Consider the following 20,809-nt stretch of genomic DNA (forward strand, 5'->3'; position numbering starts at 1 on the left):
TTCTCTAACTTGACCTAATAATTGCACACATTTATAACGGTGTATGTGACAAATAAAGAATATTGAATTTTATGTACAGTACAGGCCAAAAGTTTGGACACACCTTCTCATTCAATGTGTTTATTTTTTATTTTCATGACATTTACATTGGTAGATTCTCACTGAAGGCATCAAAACTATGAATGAACACATGTGGAGTTATATACTTAACAAAAATTGGAGACCTGGCCTCCACAGTCACTGGACCTGAACCCAATCGAGATGGTTTGGGGTGAGCTGGACCGCAGAGTGAAGGCAAAGGGGCCAACAAGTGCTAAACACCTCTGGGAACTCCTTCAAGACTGTTGGAAAACCATTTCAGGTGATGACCTCTTGAAGCTCATCGAGAGAATGCCAAGAGTGTGCAAAGCAGTAATCAGAGCAAAGGGTGGATATTTTGACGAAACTAGAATATAAAACATGTTTTCAGTTATTTCACCTTTTTTTGTTAAGTACATAACTCCACATGTGTTCATTCATAGTTTTGATGCCTTCAGTGAGAATCTACCAACGTAAATGGTCATGAAAATAAACACATTGAATGAGAAGGTGTGTTCAAAATTTTTGGTCTGTACTGTATGCGCACTGTCATCATCTCTAAACAAAAGACATTTTGGGCGACCGCTTTGTAAAATGTTACAAAAAAACTAAACAGACGAAACGAATAATAATACATGCCACCATTCAAATTATTGCAAATTAGTAAAACCGACCGGAAGGTTAACCAATTAAAGTAAAAATGCCTGAATGGACGTCCTTCGGTCACGTGGGTCCCTGCACGCGCGTTCCACGTGGGTCCCGGCGGCGGAACCCGGAAGTGCGCGGAGTCGCGGCGACGGAGATGGAGGAGGTTTCGCGCTTGAAGGAGCGACTGAAGGAAAAGGACCGAGAGTTGAACGCGCTGAAGGCGCGACTTGCCGAGCTCGAGCAGGTACACGCCGAGACTTGAAAATACCTCACATTTCGGCGTTTATCAGACGTGGTTGGGGCCTAGTGGTTAAGGAAGCGCCCCCGTAATCAGAAGGTTGCCGGTTCGAATCCCGATCCGCCAAGGTACAATTGAGGTGCCACTGAGCAAAGCACCGTCCCCACACACTGCTCCCCGGGCTTCTGTCATGGCTGCCCACTGCTCACCAAGGGTGATGGTTAAAAGCAGAGGACACATTTCGTTTGTGTCACCTTGTGGTGTGCTGCAGTGTTTCACAATGACAATCGCTTTCACTTTCTCTTCACAACCAGATCGACTTACAAACAGTAGTTACAGGGACAGTCCAACACTCAGGGTTAAGTGTGTGGCTTTGAACCTGTGACTGTGCTCTTCTGGTTCATATGCAAGTGTGACACCCACTAGGCCACTACCACCGCCTCACGTTTCTTTTCCTCGCTGGCCAGTTGTCAGTCAGTAAACGTTCCGTACCGGAGCTGCTGAAGGAAGTGGCCGAAGTCCCGCCCCTCGTGGCAGGAAGGTCCCTGTCCAAGGAAGACATCGCGCGCTACAGCCGCCAGCTCCTTCTCCCGGAACTGGGTGTGCAAGGTGATACCCGGCTGCTGTTCCGCTGGAGGAAAATTATGCCTGTTATTGCTGGTCTTTTGGAGGTCTTGATGGGCTCTTTCGCTTGCAGGTCAGCTGGGCTTTTCCAAGACCTCGGTTCTAGTGGTGGGCTGCGGTGGGCTGGGGTGTCCGCTGGCGCAGTACCTGGCTGCGGCAGGAATAGGTAGGCCCGGCCATGCCGGCGTTCGCGGCGTCCATTCTGCACACTCGTTTGCACCCCTCCCTTTACTCCTCAGGGCGTCTTGGTCTGCTGGATTACGACGAGGTGGAGCTGAATAATCTGCACCGACAGGTCCTTCACTCGGAACAGACCCTGGGCCAGCCCAAAGCTCAGTCCGCAGCTCAGGCGATCAAAAGGTGGGTGTACAGGCCTCCGTTGCGTCTGCGTGCTCGTCGCATCGCCGCACAGTCTCCGGACGTTTGCTTTTGTTTTAACAGGCTCAACTCTTCAGTCCAGTGCGTTCCCTACTACATGCAGCTGTCACCCCAGAATGCCCTGCATCTCGTTCAGCAGTATCCTCTTTTACAGTCAGGCCTAAAATGGCGCTTTCATCTCCTAAGTTTGAAATAATGATGCGGTGATGATGTACTAGTGGGGATTTGGCCAGTTTTATTGCTTCATTATTCAGTGCAACTTTTTGTAGCTGTACTTAATTATGGAAGAGGGATTTATAATAATGTATTAATTGCTCTGCTGGACCTCAAGGCTAATTGTTGCTGATAAAGATTTTCCACCACATGTCTGGAATGTTTTGACACATTTAATGCAATTGTAATATATCCAATCAAAAACGAGGACGTATGACCCTAAACTTTAAAAGAATATGAATGATTCTGTGATAAGGCCAGGTGACTGATTTTTGCCATTTACTGCTTTATCACAATATACAAGGCCCATCATGTTTAATCAGATCGAGTATAGACAAGTATACTGTAACAGTGGATTTAAATTGAAATTGATCGATAAAAATGTAAACGTACTTGCTGATCAGTTAAAGGTCCCCTGTTCAGAAAATGTTTTTTGCTTTTGTTTTTTTGGTCCCGGCCAAACCTTGTTGTTGGTGAATGGTGTTGATGGCATCATTTCCGTGAATGCCCGCTCACTTCTATAGGCCGCTCTCCTCCTCTTCTCCACATTAAAGCTACAGACACTGAAATGGCGCGTCCTGGTGAAATGTCATTGAGGGACTGGCTAAAAGTGGCTGTAATTCTGCACCACGGCTGAATTTCAGAAAGAGACTTAAGATATGGTATTAGGGCATCACTAAGACATATAAAAAAAGCAATTTTCATGTCAGGGGACATAGAGATCCCTCTATTAAATTCCTTAACACCACGCCTCATGTATGACATTGTGGCTGACTGCTCAGACAATGTTCCAACCCGGTACCTGGTAAACGATGCCTGTGTATTGACTGGCAGGCCATTAGTGTCTGCCAGCGCATTGCGGATGGAGGGACAGGTGAACCTGTGTTTCATTTATTTATTTTTTTTAAACGTACAAAAAATTTAATGAGCCAGTTCATCTCATCTCTCACACACAGCTCACCGTCTACAACTACAACGGCAGTCCCTGTTACAGGTGCTTATTCCCGGTTCCTCCACCCCCTGAGACCGTCACGAACTGCTCAGATGGCGGCGTACTGGGAGTGGGTGAGGATCCGGCTTCCGAGATCTTTTCTTGGTTTATCAGAATGACATAGGAGCCTTTGGCTATGTTGTAGTTGAATGACGCAGACAATATTTCAGTGTCACCCCACTGCCTTGCCCCCACCCTTCACCTTTGAGCTTGGTGTCTAATGATTTAGATTTATTGCTGAATGTAGCCGAAGTGAAAGTAAAGTGTTTGTCATTGTGAAACACTGCAGCACAGCACACGGTGCACACAATGAAATGTGTCCTCTGCTTTTAACCCATCACCCTTAGTGACCTTCACATTACGGGGCCGCTTCCTTAACCGCTAGGCCACCACTGCCCCTAAAAAGCATGGCACAATTTTGTGTTTGTGATGGGCTCGTTCGGGATGTTATTACCAGTTGTTATAGTTGTTATTACCAGTGTGCCAGGAATGTGATCCTTGCTGTAAATTATTACAGACCCATGATACACGATAAAATAACATTTTAAACCTTTAACTTTCATTAGTGCCCGGGATTATTGGATGCCTTCAAGCCTTAGAGGTCCTGAAGATAGCTTCTGGTCGAGGACGTATCCTTCAACTTCTTGTCCTGTCCTGTCCCGTCTGTTGTAAAAAGGAAGAGAATACAGTGTTTGCTTAACCATGTCTGGCAGCCTCTTGTGGCCAGCAGCTGTTGGTGTTTGATGCTCAGGACTGTCGCTTTCGTTGCATTCGGCTGCGACCCAAACAGGCCAGTTGTGCGGTTTGTGGGGAGAGTCCAACCGTGACTCAGCTAGGGGACTACGAGTCCTTCTGTGGGTCTGCTGCTACGGACAAGGTCAGCGTTTAAGCTTAAATGTGCAAAATGTTTCTCCCTTTTTGAAAAATTTTACTCTTTTTATGCAGTAGAGACTTATTTTGTCCTGTGTTTGTTAGTGTCGAAGACTTAACCTTCTGCACAAAGAACAGAGGATTTCTGTAGAGGTACGGCATTTTAAGTTAACAGTATTTGTACCATGATAATACTGTTATTTCACTGTTGTAGCTGTTGAACCATGCAGAATTTTAGCAGAAATCCTTCAAAAACATCCAACATGGAGGAATTCTGTTTAACACACTCACTCATATAGTACTATATAGTCATGGTTAACACTGGTGTCCTTTATAATGCAATAACTGTGTTTTTTTTTTTAAGGAATATAAAAGTATTGTAGATAAGGAAATCCCTCACCTTCTTCTCGATGTTCGCCCTCAAGTGGAAATAGATATTTGCAGCCTGCCATTTTCCCTCAGTATCTTTTTAATAATTTGTATCTTTTTAACTGCTTCTCTATAAATTTGCTTTTTTTGTGTTTTTTTTTTTTTTTTTTTAAATTATGATGTTGTGCAACCGAATTTTCCTACATCAGCGCTAGACATTCCCCTTTCTAGCCTAGAGACGAGCAACACTGAACATGTTGCTCTCCTGAGGGAGAGGGTCAGCGAACTCAAGCAGCAGACAAAGATTGAATCTCAGGTGCCAGGTATGCTCAGCGGTTCTCATTCTCACATGAGGGCGACGGTGACCTTTCCCTGAAATTAAGAAGCTTGGCGTCGGTTTTTGTCTCGTAGTGTATGTGGTTTGTAAATTGGGCAATGATTCCCAGAAGGCGGTGCAAGTTTTGGAAACAATGTCTGGTGCCGAAGTGGACTGCATTACTGTGAAGGACATCTGTGGAGGTTTAATGGCCTGGGCTCAGAAGATCGATTCCTCCTTTCCAAAGTACTGATGCAATACATTGTGCAGTTTTTTTTTCATTATTAAACCTTTTATAATCAACAACACATGATGTGTTATGTATGTCATAAAAAACAGGAAAGAAAGATGAAATAAAATACCAAAAATATTTAAAACATGTTTCATTGTAAGATTTGTGAAACGAGACACTGGTTTGTCTTTTCTGCTCATTTAGAATAATTAAAATAATCTTTGGCCACTCAACCAGGGATGGATTATGGGTCCCCCCCCCAAAAAAAAACGAAACAAAAAAAAAAACGCCAGGATTGTCTGGGATGGCTAGTCGCTACGTCACCATGCCACTTGTGGGTCCAAACTGGTGCGGTGTACCGTGTTGTAAAAGCAGAATGATGTTGACAAAATCTTTTGCTGCTTTTTACCTCGGAAAAAGTGAAAAGAAGGGGGCTTAAATTGATACAGTAAGTTGGATCTCAAATCATAATCAGTACAGCCTAATGCCATTACCTCACGTTAATGTTAGCACCAGGTTACCCGTCTCTGTTTAAAGAGACAGGTAGCAACGTAGCACCACCAGATCGTACCGTAACAAACATTATTTGAATGTCATCCAATTCATGCTCTAAATCAAAGCACTTTTGCTAATCACCCCATTTCTATTCAGCAGCCTGGTTATTACCACGGGAAAAGATGGGTCTCTTCCCCATGATTTACGCATTGCAAGTTCTCCAATGGGAAAAAAAAACTGTTTGCGTCGCAAATTGTTTTGGGCTAGGGGCCCCACGGGCCCCCTGCACCCCAAGGGCCCGGTCCGTAATTCAGGGCTCTTACTTTTGTAACTCAAAATCCATAGAAACCGAATGAGAATTGCTGGTGTCTTCCTCTTGCAAGTCCCTTCCCTTTGGATAAAAGCGTCTGCTAAGTAAAGTAAAGTAAAGTAAAGTAAAGTTTTAGGCGCGACCTCAGTGTCGTGGCCGCGTCACACCGGAAGGCGTCGCCAGGGGGCGCGCGCGCACACGCTTCGCACCGACGCGCCTCCGGATAACGGAACAGACATGCGCACTTCGGACGAGAAGATGAAGGGTGGCGGGGGGGGTGGACCTCCGAAACCCCGTAGCGTCTGTGGGATTGTAGTTCGCCCGGAGTTTTACGGAACGCCGACCGAACCCGGCGCACCTGGCGGGGCAACGAGATGCGCACGAAGTGGCTGTCCGGCGGCGAAACAGGACTCGGTGGGGGGACTTTTTCTTTCCTTTTTCCCCCCCCTTTCTTTCGTTCCTGGTTTTCCAAGTGCATGTGAGCGCTGATGGTCAACTTTCCCCGCGAACAACATCACCGCCTTCCCGACGATGAGCTCGTCCCCGCCGTCCACTTGCCGAGGCGAGTCCGCGAATTTCGCCCGAACAAAAGCACGGAGGTAAAGGATCACCTCGCCGAGGTCCCCGACTTAGGATAAAAAGTTAAAAAAAAAAAGGGTGAAGAACACTCACAACGATCAGCTGCTTTTTGCAGTGCATTTTCGTACCGAATGCCTGTTTGGCTGGCGCTTGTGAACTTGTGCGGCTCCCTGCCAGCGATCCAGTGGGGAGTGGGAGGGTCCAGATGTTTGGGGAGCCCGGCTTCCAGATGTTGCTTCTACAGGACGACCAGGCATAGATAAACAAGTCAGAATTACAGTGAAAATATTGACTCACGTGATCTTAGAAATGCTCACCAGAGGATTACTAACCACTGTCGCTGACAAACATCTAATAGATTTTTTTGTTTTAGTGAAATAAATCCTCTTATTGAGCAGAAAAGTGTAAAATTAAGTTTTTAACTCGTTTGCTTCATTTTAAAAAACATTTAAAAATATAAATATAAAAAAAAAAAAAAAAAAGATTTATGATTTTTTTTTTTTTTCCATCAGAGGTCCTAAACCCCAGACGTCTCTGCCTCCCACTGCAAGCTTGCAGCATGTAGAAAAGCAGCGGAGGGAGATGGAAGATGCGGCCGCAGACTTTTTTTCATGACTGTTCACAAAAGTTGTGACTTTTCCTTGAGGACTCCATGCGCTATCCACTTAAGACCTAAGGTCAGCGTTTTTTTTTTTTTTTTTTTTTTTTTTTTTCCCCAATCCACCGATCATCTCAGTGACTGGAGGCTGCCCGATGTCTGCCTGCAGCAGCTCCACCTTCCCCCCCAAGTCCTTCCTCCATCTCCAGCATCCAGCCACGCCGCCGTCGCCCTCTCCGTCCCCCAGCCCCCCGGCACTGCTCTACAGCCGCCTGTCGAACGGCAGTGCCAGCGCCTCCAGCACCACCAACTCCTTCCACGGGGTATCGTTCCTCCTGCAGATCGGACTGACCAGGGAAGCAATTAATCTGGAGGCGCATGACCTGTCCCTGGCTGCTGTGAAGGACCTGGTCTGTTCCATAGTCGACCAAAAGGTAATGAAATCCAGAGCTGACCCATTATATAAATGCAGTTTCCTGCAGGTAAATCGTATCTGTAAATATGTCATCGTCAGCTCATACAGAACGTGCCACGTGGTAAGTAACACTTGCCATCAGAGATCCAGCAATTCACCTTTGTCCACTGCTAGACTCGTGAGACCTTCACATGAACCACTTTTCATTCAATGTATGTAAGTCTGTGGCATTATGACACAACACAAGATCAACATATAACCACATTCTGTGACACTTGTGGGTGTCAGAAGGCTTTATAAGAAGGATTTTAGTCCACATGTCACATTTACAGCATTTTATCAGACGCCCTTATTCCGAGTGACTTACAAATCAGTAGTTACAGGGACAGTCCCCCTGGAGCAACGTAGGGTTAAGTGTCTTGCTCGGGACACAATGGTAGTAAGCGTGGTTTGAACCTGGGTCTTCTGGTTCATAGGCGAGTTTGTTACCCACTAGGCTACTAACATAAGACATAATGACACATTGTCATTGTGTCTTATTCAGGGCTACAGTAGGACGACTGATAACCGTACCCCCTCTTTGTGCATTCTGGGATATGTAGACTTGCCTGATTTTTTTTTTTTTTGTCCTGAGTTGCCGGTATTTATGAGCACAAATGCAAGTTGTTGTTTAGGTCGCTCCGGACTGGACTGGTTTGAGTGCCTCCATTGTCAGAGTCGGAGTCTGCTTTTGCTTTGCTGTAATGCCTGTTTGATTGTGTCTTGAGGCTTATTTGCACTGGGATTTGTTTTATTTATTATGACTTCCACTGGATGGCTCTGGGCGTGCAAAGCAAATCCTCGGCCAGCAGAGCACTCTGTAAAGCACAGTTTGAGGTCAAGGAGAGTTTTTTTACTTATCAATCTGTATATTACATGCATGTGATTAAGTTTATATTAGCACCGTTACAATAGACAATCGGAACAATTCGGTTCTCATTCACAATGTGCGAATTGATTTAATAGATTATTAATTGATCATTTGATATTATGCCCCCTCATTTAGCTTGACCAGCTCACTGAGCTTCTTTTCATGAAACTGCTATTATTTTGAATGCGTAAGAATTTGTCCGGCCCCACTGATCACTGCTTCAGGATTCCCAGCAGCCTTAGAGTGATGAGGGCAAGCGGATTCTTATCTGTCAGATTTCTATGGAAACGGAATTTGCATTTCCATTGCTGTCTTATCTAGAATAGCTTACAAATGAGGAGGACTAGCCGGCTAAATAAGATGGCGCTTATTTTCTTTGTGGCTCCAGCCACCGACTGAGAAGACTTGGGTTCTGCGCCCCTGAATTACTTTGACACCCGCTACCCACATAAAGTTTGTTGCAGGCCACATCCGGCCAGGTCTACACTGCAAAAAAAAAGCAGTTCGTGGCGTCGGCCGAGCACCCGTGCTGGAGAATCAGCGCCGGGCAGGTGGTTTTAATGCTGCGGATGACACAGTGTGTGCGCACACAGAACCGCGCTCTCTCTGGCCCCCTTATCTAATGCCCAGAAATGCAGGTAAATGAAGTGCTGCCGTGTTCACGTTGCTTTCAGTATTATTAACTTATGTAATAGATGAGGCAAATCAATTTTTTTTTGTGCCCGTTCTGAAAGGATGAGTGACCTGGAGTGTTTTCTAATGATTAAAAAACATTTTACATTATTCCATGTAAAACCATGAATGATTCAGGTGTGCGGGGGTTACGTTTCAGTCCCACTGTGCAGATAGGGAATAGTGCAAACTTAGGACAATCTAAAACACTGCCATATTAACAACTACAATAAAAAACGGTAATAGTTTAGTGTTTTAAGCACAGCGAAGCAGTTTGGCAGCAGTTGGGGGAGTGCGGGATAAAAAAAAAAAAAAGAAACCTCTCAGCTACATGGACCATTGTCTTTAGAGAGACAATGTTGTTTTGTGGCTGTGAACTGACAGGCCTGATAAGCGTTCTTCCAGAGTGCTCCAGACTGTAACCCAGCCGAGCAGATTATATTAATAACACGCCGACTTATTTAGGTGCAGTTAAGGCCAAGTCCTCATTCCTCCAGGCCAGCGTAATGCTGTGTTCTTTATGAGGTCAGCTGATGCTCTCTAACTAGCTATCTGGGAGCTTTGCTGGAGTGGAAAATCCAATTTGCTATTGATATTTGCTCGGGTCTTGTAATACATTGGTATGGACACAAGGTTTTAGTGTGACAGAAAGAGCAAAAAAAAAAAACATGAATCTAAGAAAGGAGGATGAAGGAGATCAGAGATTAGTATGTTTAAGTGTTGAGTGGCAGAATAGATATGCTTGATTGCTAAATCCAGTCACATGCATGGTCTCATTTTGTCAAAGCGACATCATATTTATTTTACACATCCAGTTAATAATTGAAGCACATGCATGGCAATCAATATAAAAAATTCCATTATTTTCCAAACCTTATTTTGTACCTTGGTCAAATCTTGGAAGTGGTGGCGTGGTGGGTAAGGAAGCAGGCTAGTAATCGAAGGGTTGCAAGTTCAAAGTAAATCCTCTTTGCCGTGAAAATTGGCTTAATCCCCAAAAAACCATTTCCACTGCATCTCGATACTGCCACTAAAGGACCTGCTGAGATCATTTCAGTGATCCTCTCATTAACCCAAGTGTGAGTGTTGATGGGCACAAGGCTGGAGATCATTCTGTCATGCTGACCGAGTTAGAATAGCAGACTGGATGCTTTAAGAGGAGGGTGATGCTTGAAATCATTGTTCTTCCTCTGTTAACCATGGTTACCTGCAAGGAATCACGTGTTCCACCCGTGCAGTGCTTGCTCAGGAATGGCAGCAGGCAGGTGTGAGTGCATCTGCATGTACAGTGAGGTGAAGATTTTTGGAGGATGGCCTGGTGTCAAGAAGGGCAGCAAAAGAGCCACTTCTCTCCAAGAACAACATCAAGGACAGACTGATATTCTGCAAAAAGTGCAGGGATTGGACTTCTGAGGACTGGGGTAACGTCATTTTCTCTGATGAAGCTGCTTTCAGATTGTTTTTGGCATCTGTAAAAAAAAAACGATTGTCCGGAAAAGAAAGGGTGAGAGCTACCATCAGTCCTGTTTCATGCAAACAGTGAAGCATCCTGAGATCATTCATGTGTGGGGCTGTTTCTCATCCAAGGGAGTGGGCTCACTCACAATTTTGCCTTAGAACACAGCCATGAATAAAAAATGGTACCAAAACATCCTCCAACAGCAACGTCTCCCAACCATCCAAGAACAGTTTGGTGAAGAACAAGGACTTTTAGAGCATGATGGAGCATCGTGCCATAAGGCCAGAGTGATAACTAAGTGGCTCGGGGAACAAAACATTGACATTTTGGGTCCATGGCCAGGAAACTCCCCGGACCTTAATCCAATAGAGAACTTGTGGTCAATCCTCAAAAGGTGGGTGGACAAGCACTGATTATGAAGGAATGGGTCGACAACAGTCGGGATTTTGCCCTGAAGTTGATTGACAGCATGCCAGGGTGATTGACAGCATGCCAGAGGTCTTGGGGGAAAAAAAGGGGGAAACACTGCAAATATTGCATAAACTTGATGTAATTGTCAATAAAAGGCTTTGTAATTATGCTTCAATACACCACAGAAACAACTGGCAAAAAAAAATCTAAACACGCGGAAGCAGCAAACTTTGTGAAAACCAGCGTTCGTGTCAATTCTCAAAACTTTTGGCAAGGACTTTACAAGTGACGCCTTGTATGTGACCGCCCACAAGGTGATGGGTTAAATGCAGAGGACACGGGTGTCCTTCTTCTTCTGCATCATTTTCAGTGTAAACAGTATGCGGCCCTGCAAGGTCTGTGCTGCCGTTCGAATTTGAAAACCTTCAGAAATCATGTTCTCCTTGTGCGGAGCACAGACCGCGAGGAGCCGAAAGCCACACCGGCTGCAGCCCAGCCCGGCTGCAGCCGAGCCTGCTGCTACATGTGGCTTTGATATCTGGTGGAAACTATGACTTGCTCTCCTGGTCACCTTGTGTGCATGTTTGCTAAGGAGTACAGCTGCGCTCAGGATAGTTCGCTCATCTCCACCGAGGTCTCTTTGCATGCTCAGCTTTCTCGTCGGGGGGGCTTTGGGACACAGGGCGCGAATTCCATCGCTCAGCGAAAGCCGCAGCTTCCGAGTCAGGAGGGAGCAGACAGGAAAAGTGTTTTATGCACTGATATCTCATTAGGTATGCTTTACTCCCCTCCAGGGCCATCGCTTCCTGGGCTTGGAGAACAGTGTCGTGCGTTAAGCAATTCACCAGGTATATTGGAAGTGTGGGCACACACACACACACACACACACACACATCTCAGACCTTTAAATGTGCTGAGCATGTTGTTTCAGCTGAATAAACATGCTATTGGCAATAAATACATGTGTCTTCTCAGTGGAATATTAAGGCATATTTTTTTTACTCCATTGCAAAGTAACATTGTTACATTTACGTTTTTTTTATCGTTATTTTGGACAAATGTCTACTTATCCTACTTTGTGCTTCTTAAATCGTGCTGACAAAGCAGCAAAGTCAGCATGAAGTAGCATGGATTTCAATGCAGTTGGCTCTTTTTTTTTTATTATTATATCTTGACACTTTTGAAAAATATCTCACGGTCACAGTCTATTTCAGATCTTTTCAACATGCCTTTTCAAAACACTGTTCAAAGCCTATTGTAATTAAAGATCACATGCATTTTACTTTGCATTTCACTGAGTCTTTCCTGCCATTTAATTTATTTTTCTCGCAAGGCTCTGAATGACCTCAGTTCAGAGCTCGACCTATGGCTGAATTTGAAATGATTTACAATGCGAGACCAATGTGCTCACCACATAAGACCCATTTATTTCACAGCTGAATGTAAAAACCACATGACTTGGCTACGGTTCCGCACACTCAGCCCCTCGGTCCTCTTTTTCCAGCAGCCAAGTGCTTTGGCTAAATTACCCTGCATCATAAGTTCTTTGGTCACCATAGTGCTATAGGCCAGTTTAAATAGGCCAGTGACAGTGGCATGCAAAAGTTTAAGCATAATGCTAAATATGTGTGAATTCAGCAAAAGGCATTTACACATTTAGGCATTTTATGCAAGATTTGTGTATTGTTTTTGTTGTGTGCAACTGAAAAAATGGAAGAAAAAAAAGAAAAAAACGTATTGTGCAGCGGATAGTGTATCATGCTTTGGATTAGCATTTACCTTTACATTTGCAGCAGTTATCAGACGCCTTTATCCAGAGCGACTTACAATCAGTAGTTACAGGGACAGTCCCCCCTGGAGCAATTTAGGGTTAAGTGTCTTGCTCAGGGACACAATGGTAGTAAGTGGGTCTTCTGGTTCATAGGCGAGTGTCTTACCCACTAGACTACTACCACCCTAGCCAAATAAATCTGGACCCTAGATCAATAGAAGCAGTAACAAAGATGGATGTTCTTAAATTGCTCAGAATATTTGTTATGTCTAGCTTTACTAAGTGGTGGCAGTGGTGTCCTAGTGGGGGCAGTGGTGGCGTAGCGGTTAAGGAAGCGGCCCTGTAATCAGAAGGTTGCAGGTTCGAATCCCAATCCGCCGAGGTGCCACTGAGCCAAGCACCGTCCCCACACACTGCTCCCCTGTCATGGCTGCCTACTTCTCACTCAGGGTGATGGTAAAATGCAGAGGACACATTTCACTGTGTGCACTGTGTGCTGTGCTGCTGTGACAATCACTTCACTTTAATTAACCTGATGACTGACACCTGCCATTGTGTTTGATGGGCCCCGGGCGTTATAAAGGGAGGAATAAACACCAGTAGTGTAGCACTTCCTGTTTTAGTGCTGCCTCTGGCCTCTCATGTGGCCTAGAGGGAGTAATCTCAGGACAGAAGTTCATGACATGCAATCGGCATTTCTCAATCAGGCATTTTTAGATGGTGACGTCTTTGAGAAAGAGCGAACAGCAGGTCTGTAGTGTAGCTTGAGCTCTGTGCTCACAGCGCTTTCTCGCTGTCAGTCGTGATGATAAAGATAGAGCAGAGGAAGGAAATTTGCAGTCTTTTTGGCAAATGCTGTGGAAAAAAACATTTTTTTCCCCTCTAAAGGCAGATTTATGAATATTTTACCTTCGTGATGGTTCAGGGGAATATTCCAGCTGCTGGAAGCTGTGCATGTGCATGGCCAAATGTGGCAAAGCAGGCAGTCTACTGAGGGCAGCTACTCCCTGTTTTTGGGAAATATATGAACTAAAGGAAACGCAAAAATAAGACATCCTTAATTTGAATGAATTTAATATTCTAATTAAATACTTTGTTCTTTACATAGATGAATGGGCTGACAACAAAATCACAAAAAAAATATCGTGGAGGTCTGGATTTGCAGTCACACTCAACTTTGATGTAATGTCCTTAAAACAAGTCAAAATGAGGCTCGTTAGTGTCTGTGACCTGTATGACCTGAGCATTCTCCTGATGAGGTTATGAGGTCTGATAAGGGTGATGAGGGATCTCCTCCCAGACCTGGACTAAAGCATTCGCCAACTCCTGGACAGACTGTGGTGCAACGTGGCATTGGTGGATGGAGCGAGACATGGGGTGGTAGTAGCCTAGTGGTTAACACACTCGCCTATGAAACCCCCCCCCCTCCAGGGGGGACTGTCCCTGTAACTACCGATTGTAAGTCGTTCTGGATAAGGGCGTCTGATAAATGCTGTAAATGTTAATGATGTAAATGTGTTGGGCTGTAAGCATAACCCCTACCTATGGACGTCGGGAATCTCATGGAATATGTTTCTGACCGTTTGAGCAGACACATGCATGTATGTGGCCTGCTGGATGTCATTTTGCAGGGCTCTGGCACTTGTTGTTGGGTTGTTGCCCTCCTACGTCCTCCTCCACGTCTCCTGATGTACTGGCCTGTCTCCTGGTAGCGCTTCCAGGCTCTGGACTCTACGCTGACAGACACAGCAAACATTCTTGCCACAGCTCGCATTTGTGTGCCATCCTGGATGAGCTGCACTAACTGAGCCACTTGTGTGGGTTGTAGACTGCGTCTTATGCTACCACGGAAGTGAAAGCACCACCAGTGTTCAAAAGTGACCAAAACATCTGCCTGAAAGCATAGGAACTGAGAAATGGTCTGTGTCACCACCTGCAGAAACACACCTTTATTGGGGACATCCTGCTAATTGCCTATAATTCCCACATGTTGTCTATTCCATTTGCACAGCAGCAAGTGAAATTGATTGTCAATGAGTGTTGATTCCTAAGTGGACAGTTTGATTTCGATTACTTGGATTGGATTGACTTGGAGTTACGTTGTGTTGTTAAAGTGTTCCCTTTTACTTTTTTGAGCATTGTATTTAGTCAAGTAGGTAACAGTGGCGTGTTCCCAATAATGACACTTAAAGCTGTTTCAGCATATTGTCTTTACAATAAACAATAATGAGCTCAATAATGACATTTAAAATGGTTTCAGCATTTTGTTAAACAATAATGAGCTCAATAATGAGAATATAAACAATATGAGCTCAAAAATAATGTATAATGAATATACACTCAGTTGAGTTCTATTTGATCAATGTAGTGAATTGAGCATTCAGCCAGCAGCCATCTGTAATATAAAGAGGTGGCTGTTTTTAAATGGTATCAGCGTTTTAGGTCTGCAGCAGGAACACGTGTGTTCTCCTCCCATGGAAACATTCTTTCCAGCTCTCGGCCAAATGTCTTGCTTGTGGTGAGGGGTTTTAAGCTCCATGTTAATAGCATTAATGAACCCTTTCACGTTTGAATTTCTATGGAAATTCCTCTCAGAGATTTATCACGCACTGACAGCTACAGAAAAAAAGGCAAAACAAAGGACAGATTGTCTCTGTGACTGGTCTTTACTTTATCGTTATTCTCTTTTGGGTTCATGGGGTTAGATAGCTGGTTCTCAAATCTAACAGGTTACTATGGTAATAACTGTCAAGGAGTATTGAGGAGGCAAGAGCAGATGGAATTTGGGGTGAGATGTGTTTCAATTGGCCAAATGTACAGGAAAAAAAATTCCCTGCCACCCTTAGAGACATTAAGCAGATTCTTCTAAGCAAAGTACTTTTTAAATACTTTTTCTACTATAGGCACTAAGAGAAGCACAGGTGGCCTAGCAGGTAAGGAAGCAGACATATAACTGAAAGGTTGCAGGTTAAAACCGCCAAGGTGCCACATAGGTCCCCTTTCATGGCTTTCCGCTGCTCACTAAGGTTGACTGGTTAAATACAGTGGACATTTTGCTGTGGTCACCGTGTGCAGTGCTTGCTGTGTATCATAATGACCATCACTTCACTTTCACTAGTGAGATCCCAGAAGTCCAGGGACTTTTTGTTCCTTATTAGATTAAGGGTATGACACATGATCCTGAAAATACACATTACTTTTTAACCCAAACACCCAGCAACTCTACAACTGTGTTGCGAGGACAACCGTCTGTTAGGACACCAGATTGCTTCTTTTCTCTCAAGAATTATGCATTGCTGAAGGAACCTTGCAATTTCAAGGAGTTTCTCCCTGCAGCCATCCCACTACTAGTTCTTGTAAACATAGCAATAGCTAGGGGTGTAAGAAAAAAATGATGATGTATTTATTTTCCAAATCACTATATGAATGTTAAATTTGTACAGGATTGACAAATAAATACAATTTTTTAAATGACATTTTCAGTAAGGCCACTATTTTCAAACAGGCAGTAAATGCAGCACTGTGTGCAAAGTTTATTTGCTAATATAAGGTCAAAATCATCTGCAGGATTTACATATATACAGTCCATACAGTATTCACATCACTTTTTCTCTGTACATTGCTGCAGTCATCTTTCCCTCTGTCCTGACTAGTTCACAGTTCCTGCAGCTGAAAAACATCACAGCATGATGCTGCCACCACCATGCTTCACTGTAGGGATGGTATTGGCCTGGTGTCAAGCAGCGCCTGGTTTCCTCCAAATGTGACACCTGGCGTTCACACCAAAGAGTTCCATTTTTTCCCTGAGTGCTCAGTTCAGGTGGCCTGCCAGCTCTAGGAAGAGTCTCTGTGGTTTTGAACTTCTTCCATTTATGGATAATGGAGGCTACTGTGTTCATTGGGACCTTCAAAGCAACAGATATTTTTCTGTAACCTTCCCAAACATTTGTGCCTCAAGACTATCCTGTCTATTCAGTCAACAGACAATTCCTTTGACTTCATGCTAGGCTTGTGCTGACATGAAATGTAACTGTGGGACCTTAAACAGACTGGTGTGTGCCTTTCCAGGTGCAGCAACATCTCAAGGATGATCAGGGGAAGCAAGAGGCACCTGAGCAATTTAATCCATTTTGGAATAAGGTTGTAACATAACAAAATATGGAAAAAGTGATACGCTGTGAGAACTTTACAGATGCACGTAGTCTTTTATGATGTATAGATGGTTGTGGGTTTTTATCATCCAGAATGAGATGATATATCAGTCATCAGGCTCCTCCTATTTTTTAGGGGTGTTTTATTAAACACATAATTAAATTTTGTGCTCTGGCTGATTGAAATAATTAGAAAAGTTTCTATTGTTCGAGATAGAGAGATTCCTGTTTTATCTATTTATGTAAATCCTGAGAATCCTACCTAACAAAAGCAAACAAGCCCTATGCTTAGCGTGTAGCCCTGGGCTTAGTGCCAGTTTGGAAATAGTGCTGTAAATCTGTATGCATATGGTGGGGTGTTCTTTATACTGTCATAGTATGTCTAGAATTAAAAAAAAAACCACAATGAATAAAAGTGCTAATATGCTGAACCATAACTCTTATGCTGTAATATGCATCATATCACCAGATTCCATAAAGTAAAGGTTTTAGAAATTCAGTTAGCTCCAGTGGCTTTTGAATCTGAAATATATATACTAGTACATCAGTTTTGGGGTGTGAAAAAAGATTGAGCCCAGTTCTGATGCCTAGATACATGTTGCCAAGTCTTTTTGTTGTTAAGAGAAGAGCCGAAGATCAACCATCTGCACTGTGACTTTCTGTGGTTTGCTTGGTGGAAAGCAACTGGGAGTGTGTTTAAGGCAGTGGCCACAACTGTATTTGGGACAAAAGGGTGAATGTGGGTGCCTCCTTCTCTGGCATATTCAGTCGGTGTTGGGGTGCAAAGTGAAATTTTTTTTTTGTTCTGCTTCTTGCTGGCAGATCAAAGTAGGCCCATTATGATACTTGAAAAGTAGTCAGGCCACTTTGTCACATCACAGTTCAGGCAAGGCAAAGTGGAAAACTGCTGGCTAATTTCCCCAGGTCCCCTGGACCCTCCATGCAAATTCGTGCTGGACTTGAATGAAAGAGAACTTTCTCTCATTCCCTGGAGGTTTTTCTGGCCGTAAGTGGTCCTGAGTGGCAGGGCTGGAAAGTGGGAGCAGGCCGCCAAACAGGCTCTCTCCTCGATGCCCTGGATCCCTGAGTAAACAGACCCAAAGACGGCACCAGGCTGGCCTGCAGTGACAAGCCATTAAGGAAGTCTAGCAGCATGCAAAGTGCTAGCCTTAGTGGAAAGACTACAGAGATGAATATACATTTAAAGGGCGACAAAACCATGGTTGCAATCACTTTTCTTTTAACTCCTGGGTTCATGTGCCCTTATGTTCATATAGTCCAGGATTTGCTGTTCCAACAACTCCTGTAGTGCCTTTGGACCCATAAAATTGCTTTGGAAGTCATTGCTCCAGTGTGGCATACATGAGTGATATGCAGTTACCCAAAATTCTGGTTTACTTATTCAGTTTAATGAATGGCAGATGACTTGAAAGCGACATTTAATAAACTTTATATATTGTACTTAATTACTTCTGATTTTTAAAATGCCATTACTACCATCTGTGTCAGTATTTTTTCACTCAGCAGCGTTTTCCATTTTATTTTGGTCAGACATATTTCTTTATTTTATCAAACAGTACAGTCAATAATACTTCTAACATATTTCTAGATATTACTACAGATTAAAAGTAGGGACAGCCTCAAAAACATTTTTTTTTTTTAATTCTGCCAATCGAATAGAAAACATGGCAGAACATTCACAATGTCCAGTCCATAATTTTTGATGCAGGAGTGAGATGATTACTCCCTAGGTTGTGAACTGTAGCCAGACTGAGTGTGTGAAGAAACTGATCCGATGCTTGTGCAAGACCCTGCATGTGTCAGTTTGGAATTCAGTGTGACAGAATTTGTACAACTGCACATCCAAACAGGTATTTGTACTTGTAGGGCTTGCCTCGCTCATTAGGGATTTTTATGATCCATTGACTCTATGATCTAGTACATCCATGGAATTAAAGATGGAAAAGATTAACCTGCCCAATTCAATTGACTCTTGCAGTCAACATTCCCACATACACAGCTACTTGTTCTCAAGTTCCTCCTGCTGTAAAATCGCAGATGGGTTTGAACACCATACCTAAAGGATTTAATCCATGACGCCATGCACAGATGCTTGGCTTTTTGCACCCATTATTGTCCCGTGCGGAATGGACAAGTCAAAAGTTCAGTCTTGGGTTATATTTTGTGTCTCTTTACCGTTTAAACTGAATGACATAAACTCTTTCAGCAAGAGGGTGGTCAAAATGTCCAGATGTCAGAGAGACACAACAATACAGTGCCTGTTACTGTTCAAAAAAATGGAGAGATTTCCTCCAATTATGTTAATAGCAGCAGGTTCACACAATGAAAGCCACATGGAACGCCTGCCGCGTTCCCTTCCTCAGCACAACTAATGTTATCAGTTGACGTGTTTTGGGAAAACTAAACCAAATTGACCTAAACTAAATTACTTTAATTTTTTTTAGTTCAGTGTTTTATCAAGTTATACTTCCCATATTGTTCACTTAGTAACTTTATTTAGATTCGTCATTTTGAGTTGAGTACAGAGCCTTGAATTATCATGTTTAACTTTTTTTTTTTTTTATTTAAGGGCTGTACCCAAGCCTTATCATTTATTGGAAAGCTGTCATTTATTTAATAGTTGAAAACATCTAAGCTACTTTATTTTTTTTCGTGTAAGACTCCACTGGAGCTGGAGCCATTATCAATTAAGCTGGGATCCTGTTCCCATTCGCGTCATTACGACAAAGTATGATTCTAAACATAATGATGAATGTGCTCTGCTACAAGCTAAACTGAGATGTTGTCAAGCATTAAGAGATCCTCTTAAGATATGTCTCAGATAAAAAGCACCAGTGTATTGGCTATACAATATATAATATTGTTTAACACAAAATTATTGCTTCATTTTTATGATATGCTTTAACATTTCGCTGATGACATTCATAAGCAAGGTATATATAACCTTGGGGTATTAAAGTGGAATTTCATATCCAACATCAGCTGTATTGTTATGGAAAAATTACTATAAACTAATAAAATTATTAATAAGAGAGAACCTCTGGCGAGATGTTCTGGACCAATGAAATGTGAACCGTAGGGAAGCTGCACAGTTGGCTGCTTGCTGCTTTGCTCTTAGATGTGTTTGACTTGGCTCTGGCCTGCGAATGGAGAGCAAATAGTTTTATGTAATGCACTGCAGAGACAGGGGTCAGTGTTTTGCCTCCGGGCATGAGCCACATGTTATGCTGTTACTGGGCCATGCTGAGATTACAGGATTGCATTATGGCAGCACACTCTTTTCTGGCATTGATGTGTTTGAAGGTGGTGTTTAATGGAAAGCTGTATATTTAAGTTCTGGGTAAATGCAGCACATATGTACATTTTACATACATTTCACCCAAGCATGCATTTGTGTGTGTGTGTGTGTGTGTGTGTGTGTGTGTGTGTGTGTGTGTGTAAAAGTTTCAGGCAACTTAGAGTAATACAATACCCACCATTTAAACAAGTAGTAAGCCCTCGTGGAAGATAACAGAAACCTCTTTCTTATATCGCCAAAAACTGTCTTGAGGCAAAAAAAAAAACACGTAAAATAGTGGAATAGACTAAAAGTCTCTGTATGATTTATATTGAGGCTGTTTTATATGAGTGGCTTATTCTACATATAAAATAATCCAATATGCTGAACATTGTTTAAAAGTTTAAAAGATGTTTTCAGATGTTTGGTGACATCTCAGGATACCTGAAAACCTTTTAAAATAATTATTAGTAGGTTTTCTACCTTGTCACACAATTTAACAGTGGATTTAAAAAGTATGAAAGGTACATTACACTCATAGAGCGGAAAGTCTGATGGGTGCTGGGTAAATGTATGAATATACCTTTCATCTTCATGAGATTGATACCTAGGCATATTACATATGGCATTCTCATTCACAAACAGTTCTGAAAAGCACTCAGATAGCAAAAATCCTTGATTGTAGGGACTTAATGTCGGTTGAAAAGGTTTCTCTCAAAGCACAAAACATCAGCAAATACAATGAAATCACGATTTTCATTTGTGTGCTCAGGCTGTCTGCTA

At 43.1% G+C, this 20,809-nt stretch overlaps 2 protein-coding genes across 4 annotated transcripts in view; both read left to right on the forward strand.

Moving 5' to 3' along the window:
- Positions 1-844: 844 nt before the first annotated feature.
- On the forward strand, positions 845-5,102 carry mocs3 (molybdenum cofactor synthesis 3). Its single transcript, XM_028971985.1, has 13 exons — positions 845-970; positions 1,432-1,573; positions 1,662-1,754; positions 1,828-1,948; positions 2,030-2,104; positions 2,936-3,053; positions 3,136-3,244; positions 3,737-3,799; positions 3,884-4,047; positions 4,146-4,193; positions 4,405-4,501; positions 4,625-4,732; positions 4,821-5,102. Exons 1-13 carry the CDS (start codon positions 881-883, stop codon positions 4,976-4,978), a joined length of 1,386 nt encoding a protein of 461 aa, XP_028827818.1. The 5' UTR covers positions 845-880; the 3' UTR covers positions 4,979-5,102.
- Positions 5,103-6,028: 926 nt separating this feature from the next.
- Positions 6,029-20,809, forward strand: part of prkd3 (protein kinase D3) — a 37,398-nt gene continuing 22,617 nt past the window's right edge. For all 3 annotated transcript variants that reach the window (XM_028971955.1, XM_028971973.1, XM_028971964.1), the window contains exons 1-2: positions 6,029-6,361; positions 7,078-7,373. In XM_028971955.1, coding sequence (XP_028827788.1) covers positions 7,095-7,373 — 279 coding nt within the window. In that variant the 5' untranslated portion in view covers positions 6,029-6,361; positions 7,078-7,094. The remainder of the gene's footprint in view (positions 6,362-7,077; positions 7,374-20,809) is intronic.

Source organism: Denticeps clupeoides, chromosome 1 (genome assembly GCF_900700375.1).
Source record: "Denticeps clupeoides chromosome 1, fDenClu1.1, whole genome shotgun sequence".
In the NCBI taxonomy this organism is placed as follows: domain Eukaryota; kingdom Metazoa; phylum Chordata; class Actinopteri; order Clupeiformes; family Denticipitidae; genus Denticeps; species Denticeps clupeoides.

What these genes read in the sequence shown, in the direction of transcription:
- mocs3 (XM_028971985.1), top strand. Translation starts at nt 881, where the DNA reads ATGGAGGAGGTTTCGCGCTTGAAGGAGCGACTGAAGGAAAAGGACCGA. An exon ending in CCTGGCTGCGGCAGGAATAG is followed by an intron (nt 1,755 to 1,827) that starts GTAGGCCCGGCC and finishes TTTACTCCTCAG; the next exon opens with GGCGTCTTGGTCTGCTGGAT. An exon ending in GATAGCTTCTGGTCGAGGAC is followed by an intron (nt 3,800 to 3,883) that starts GTATCCTTCAAC and finishes CATGTCTGGCAG; the next exon opens with CCTCTTGTGGCCAGCAGCTG.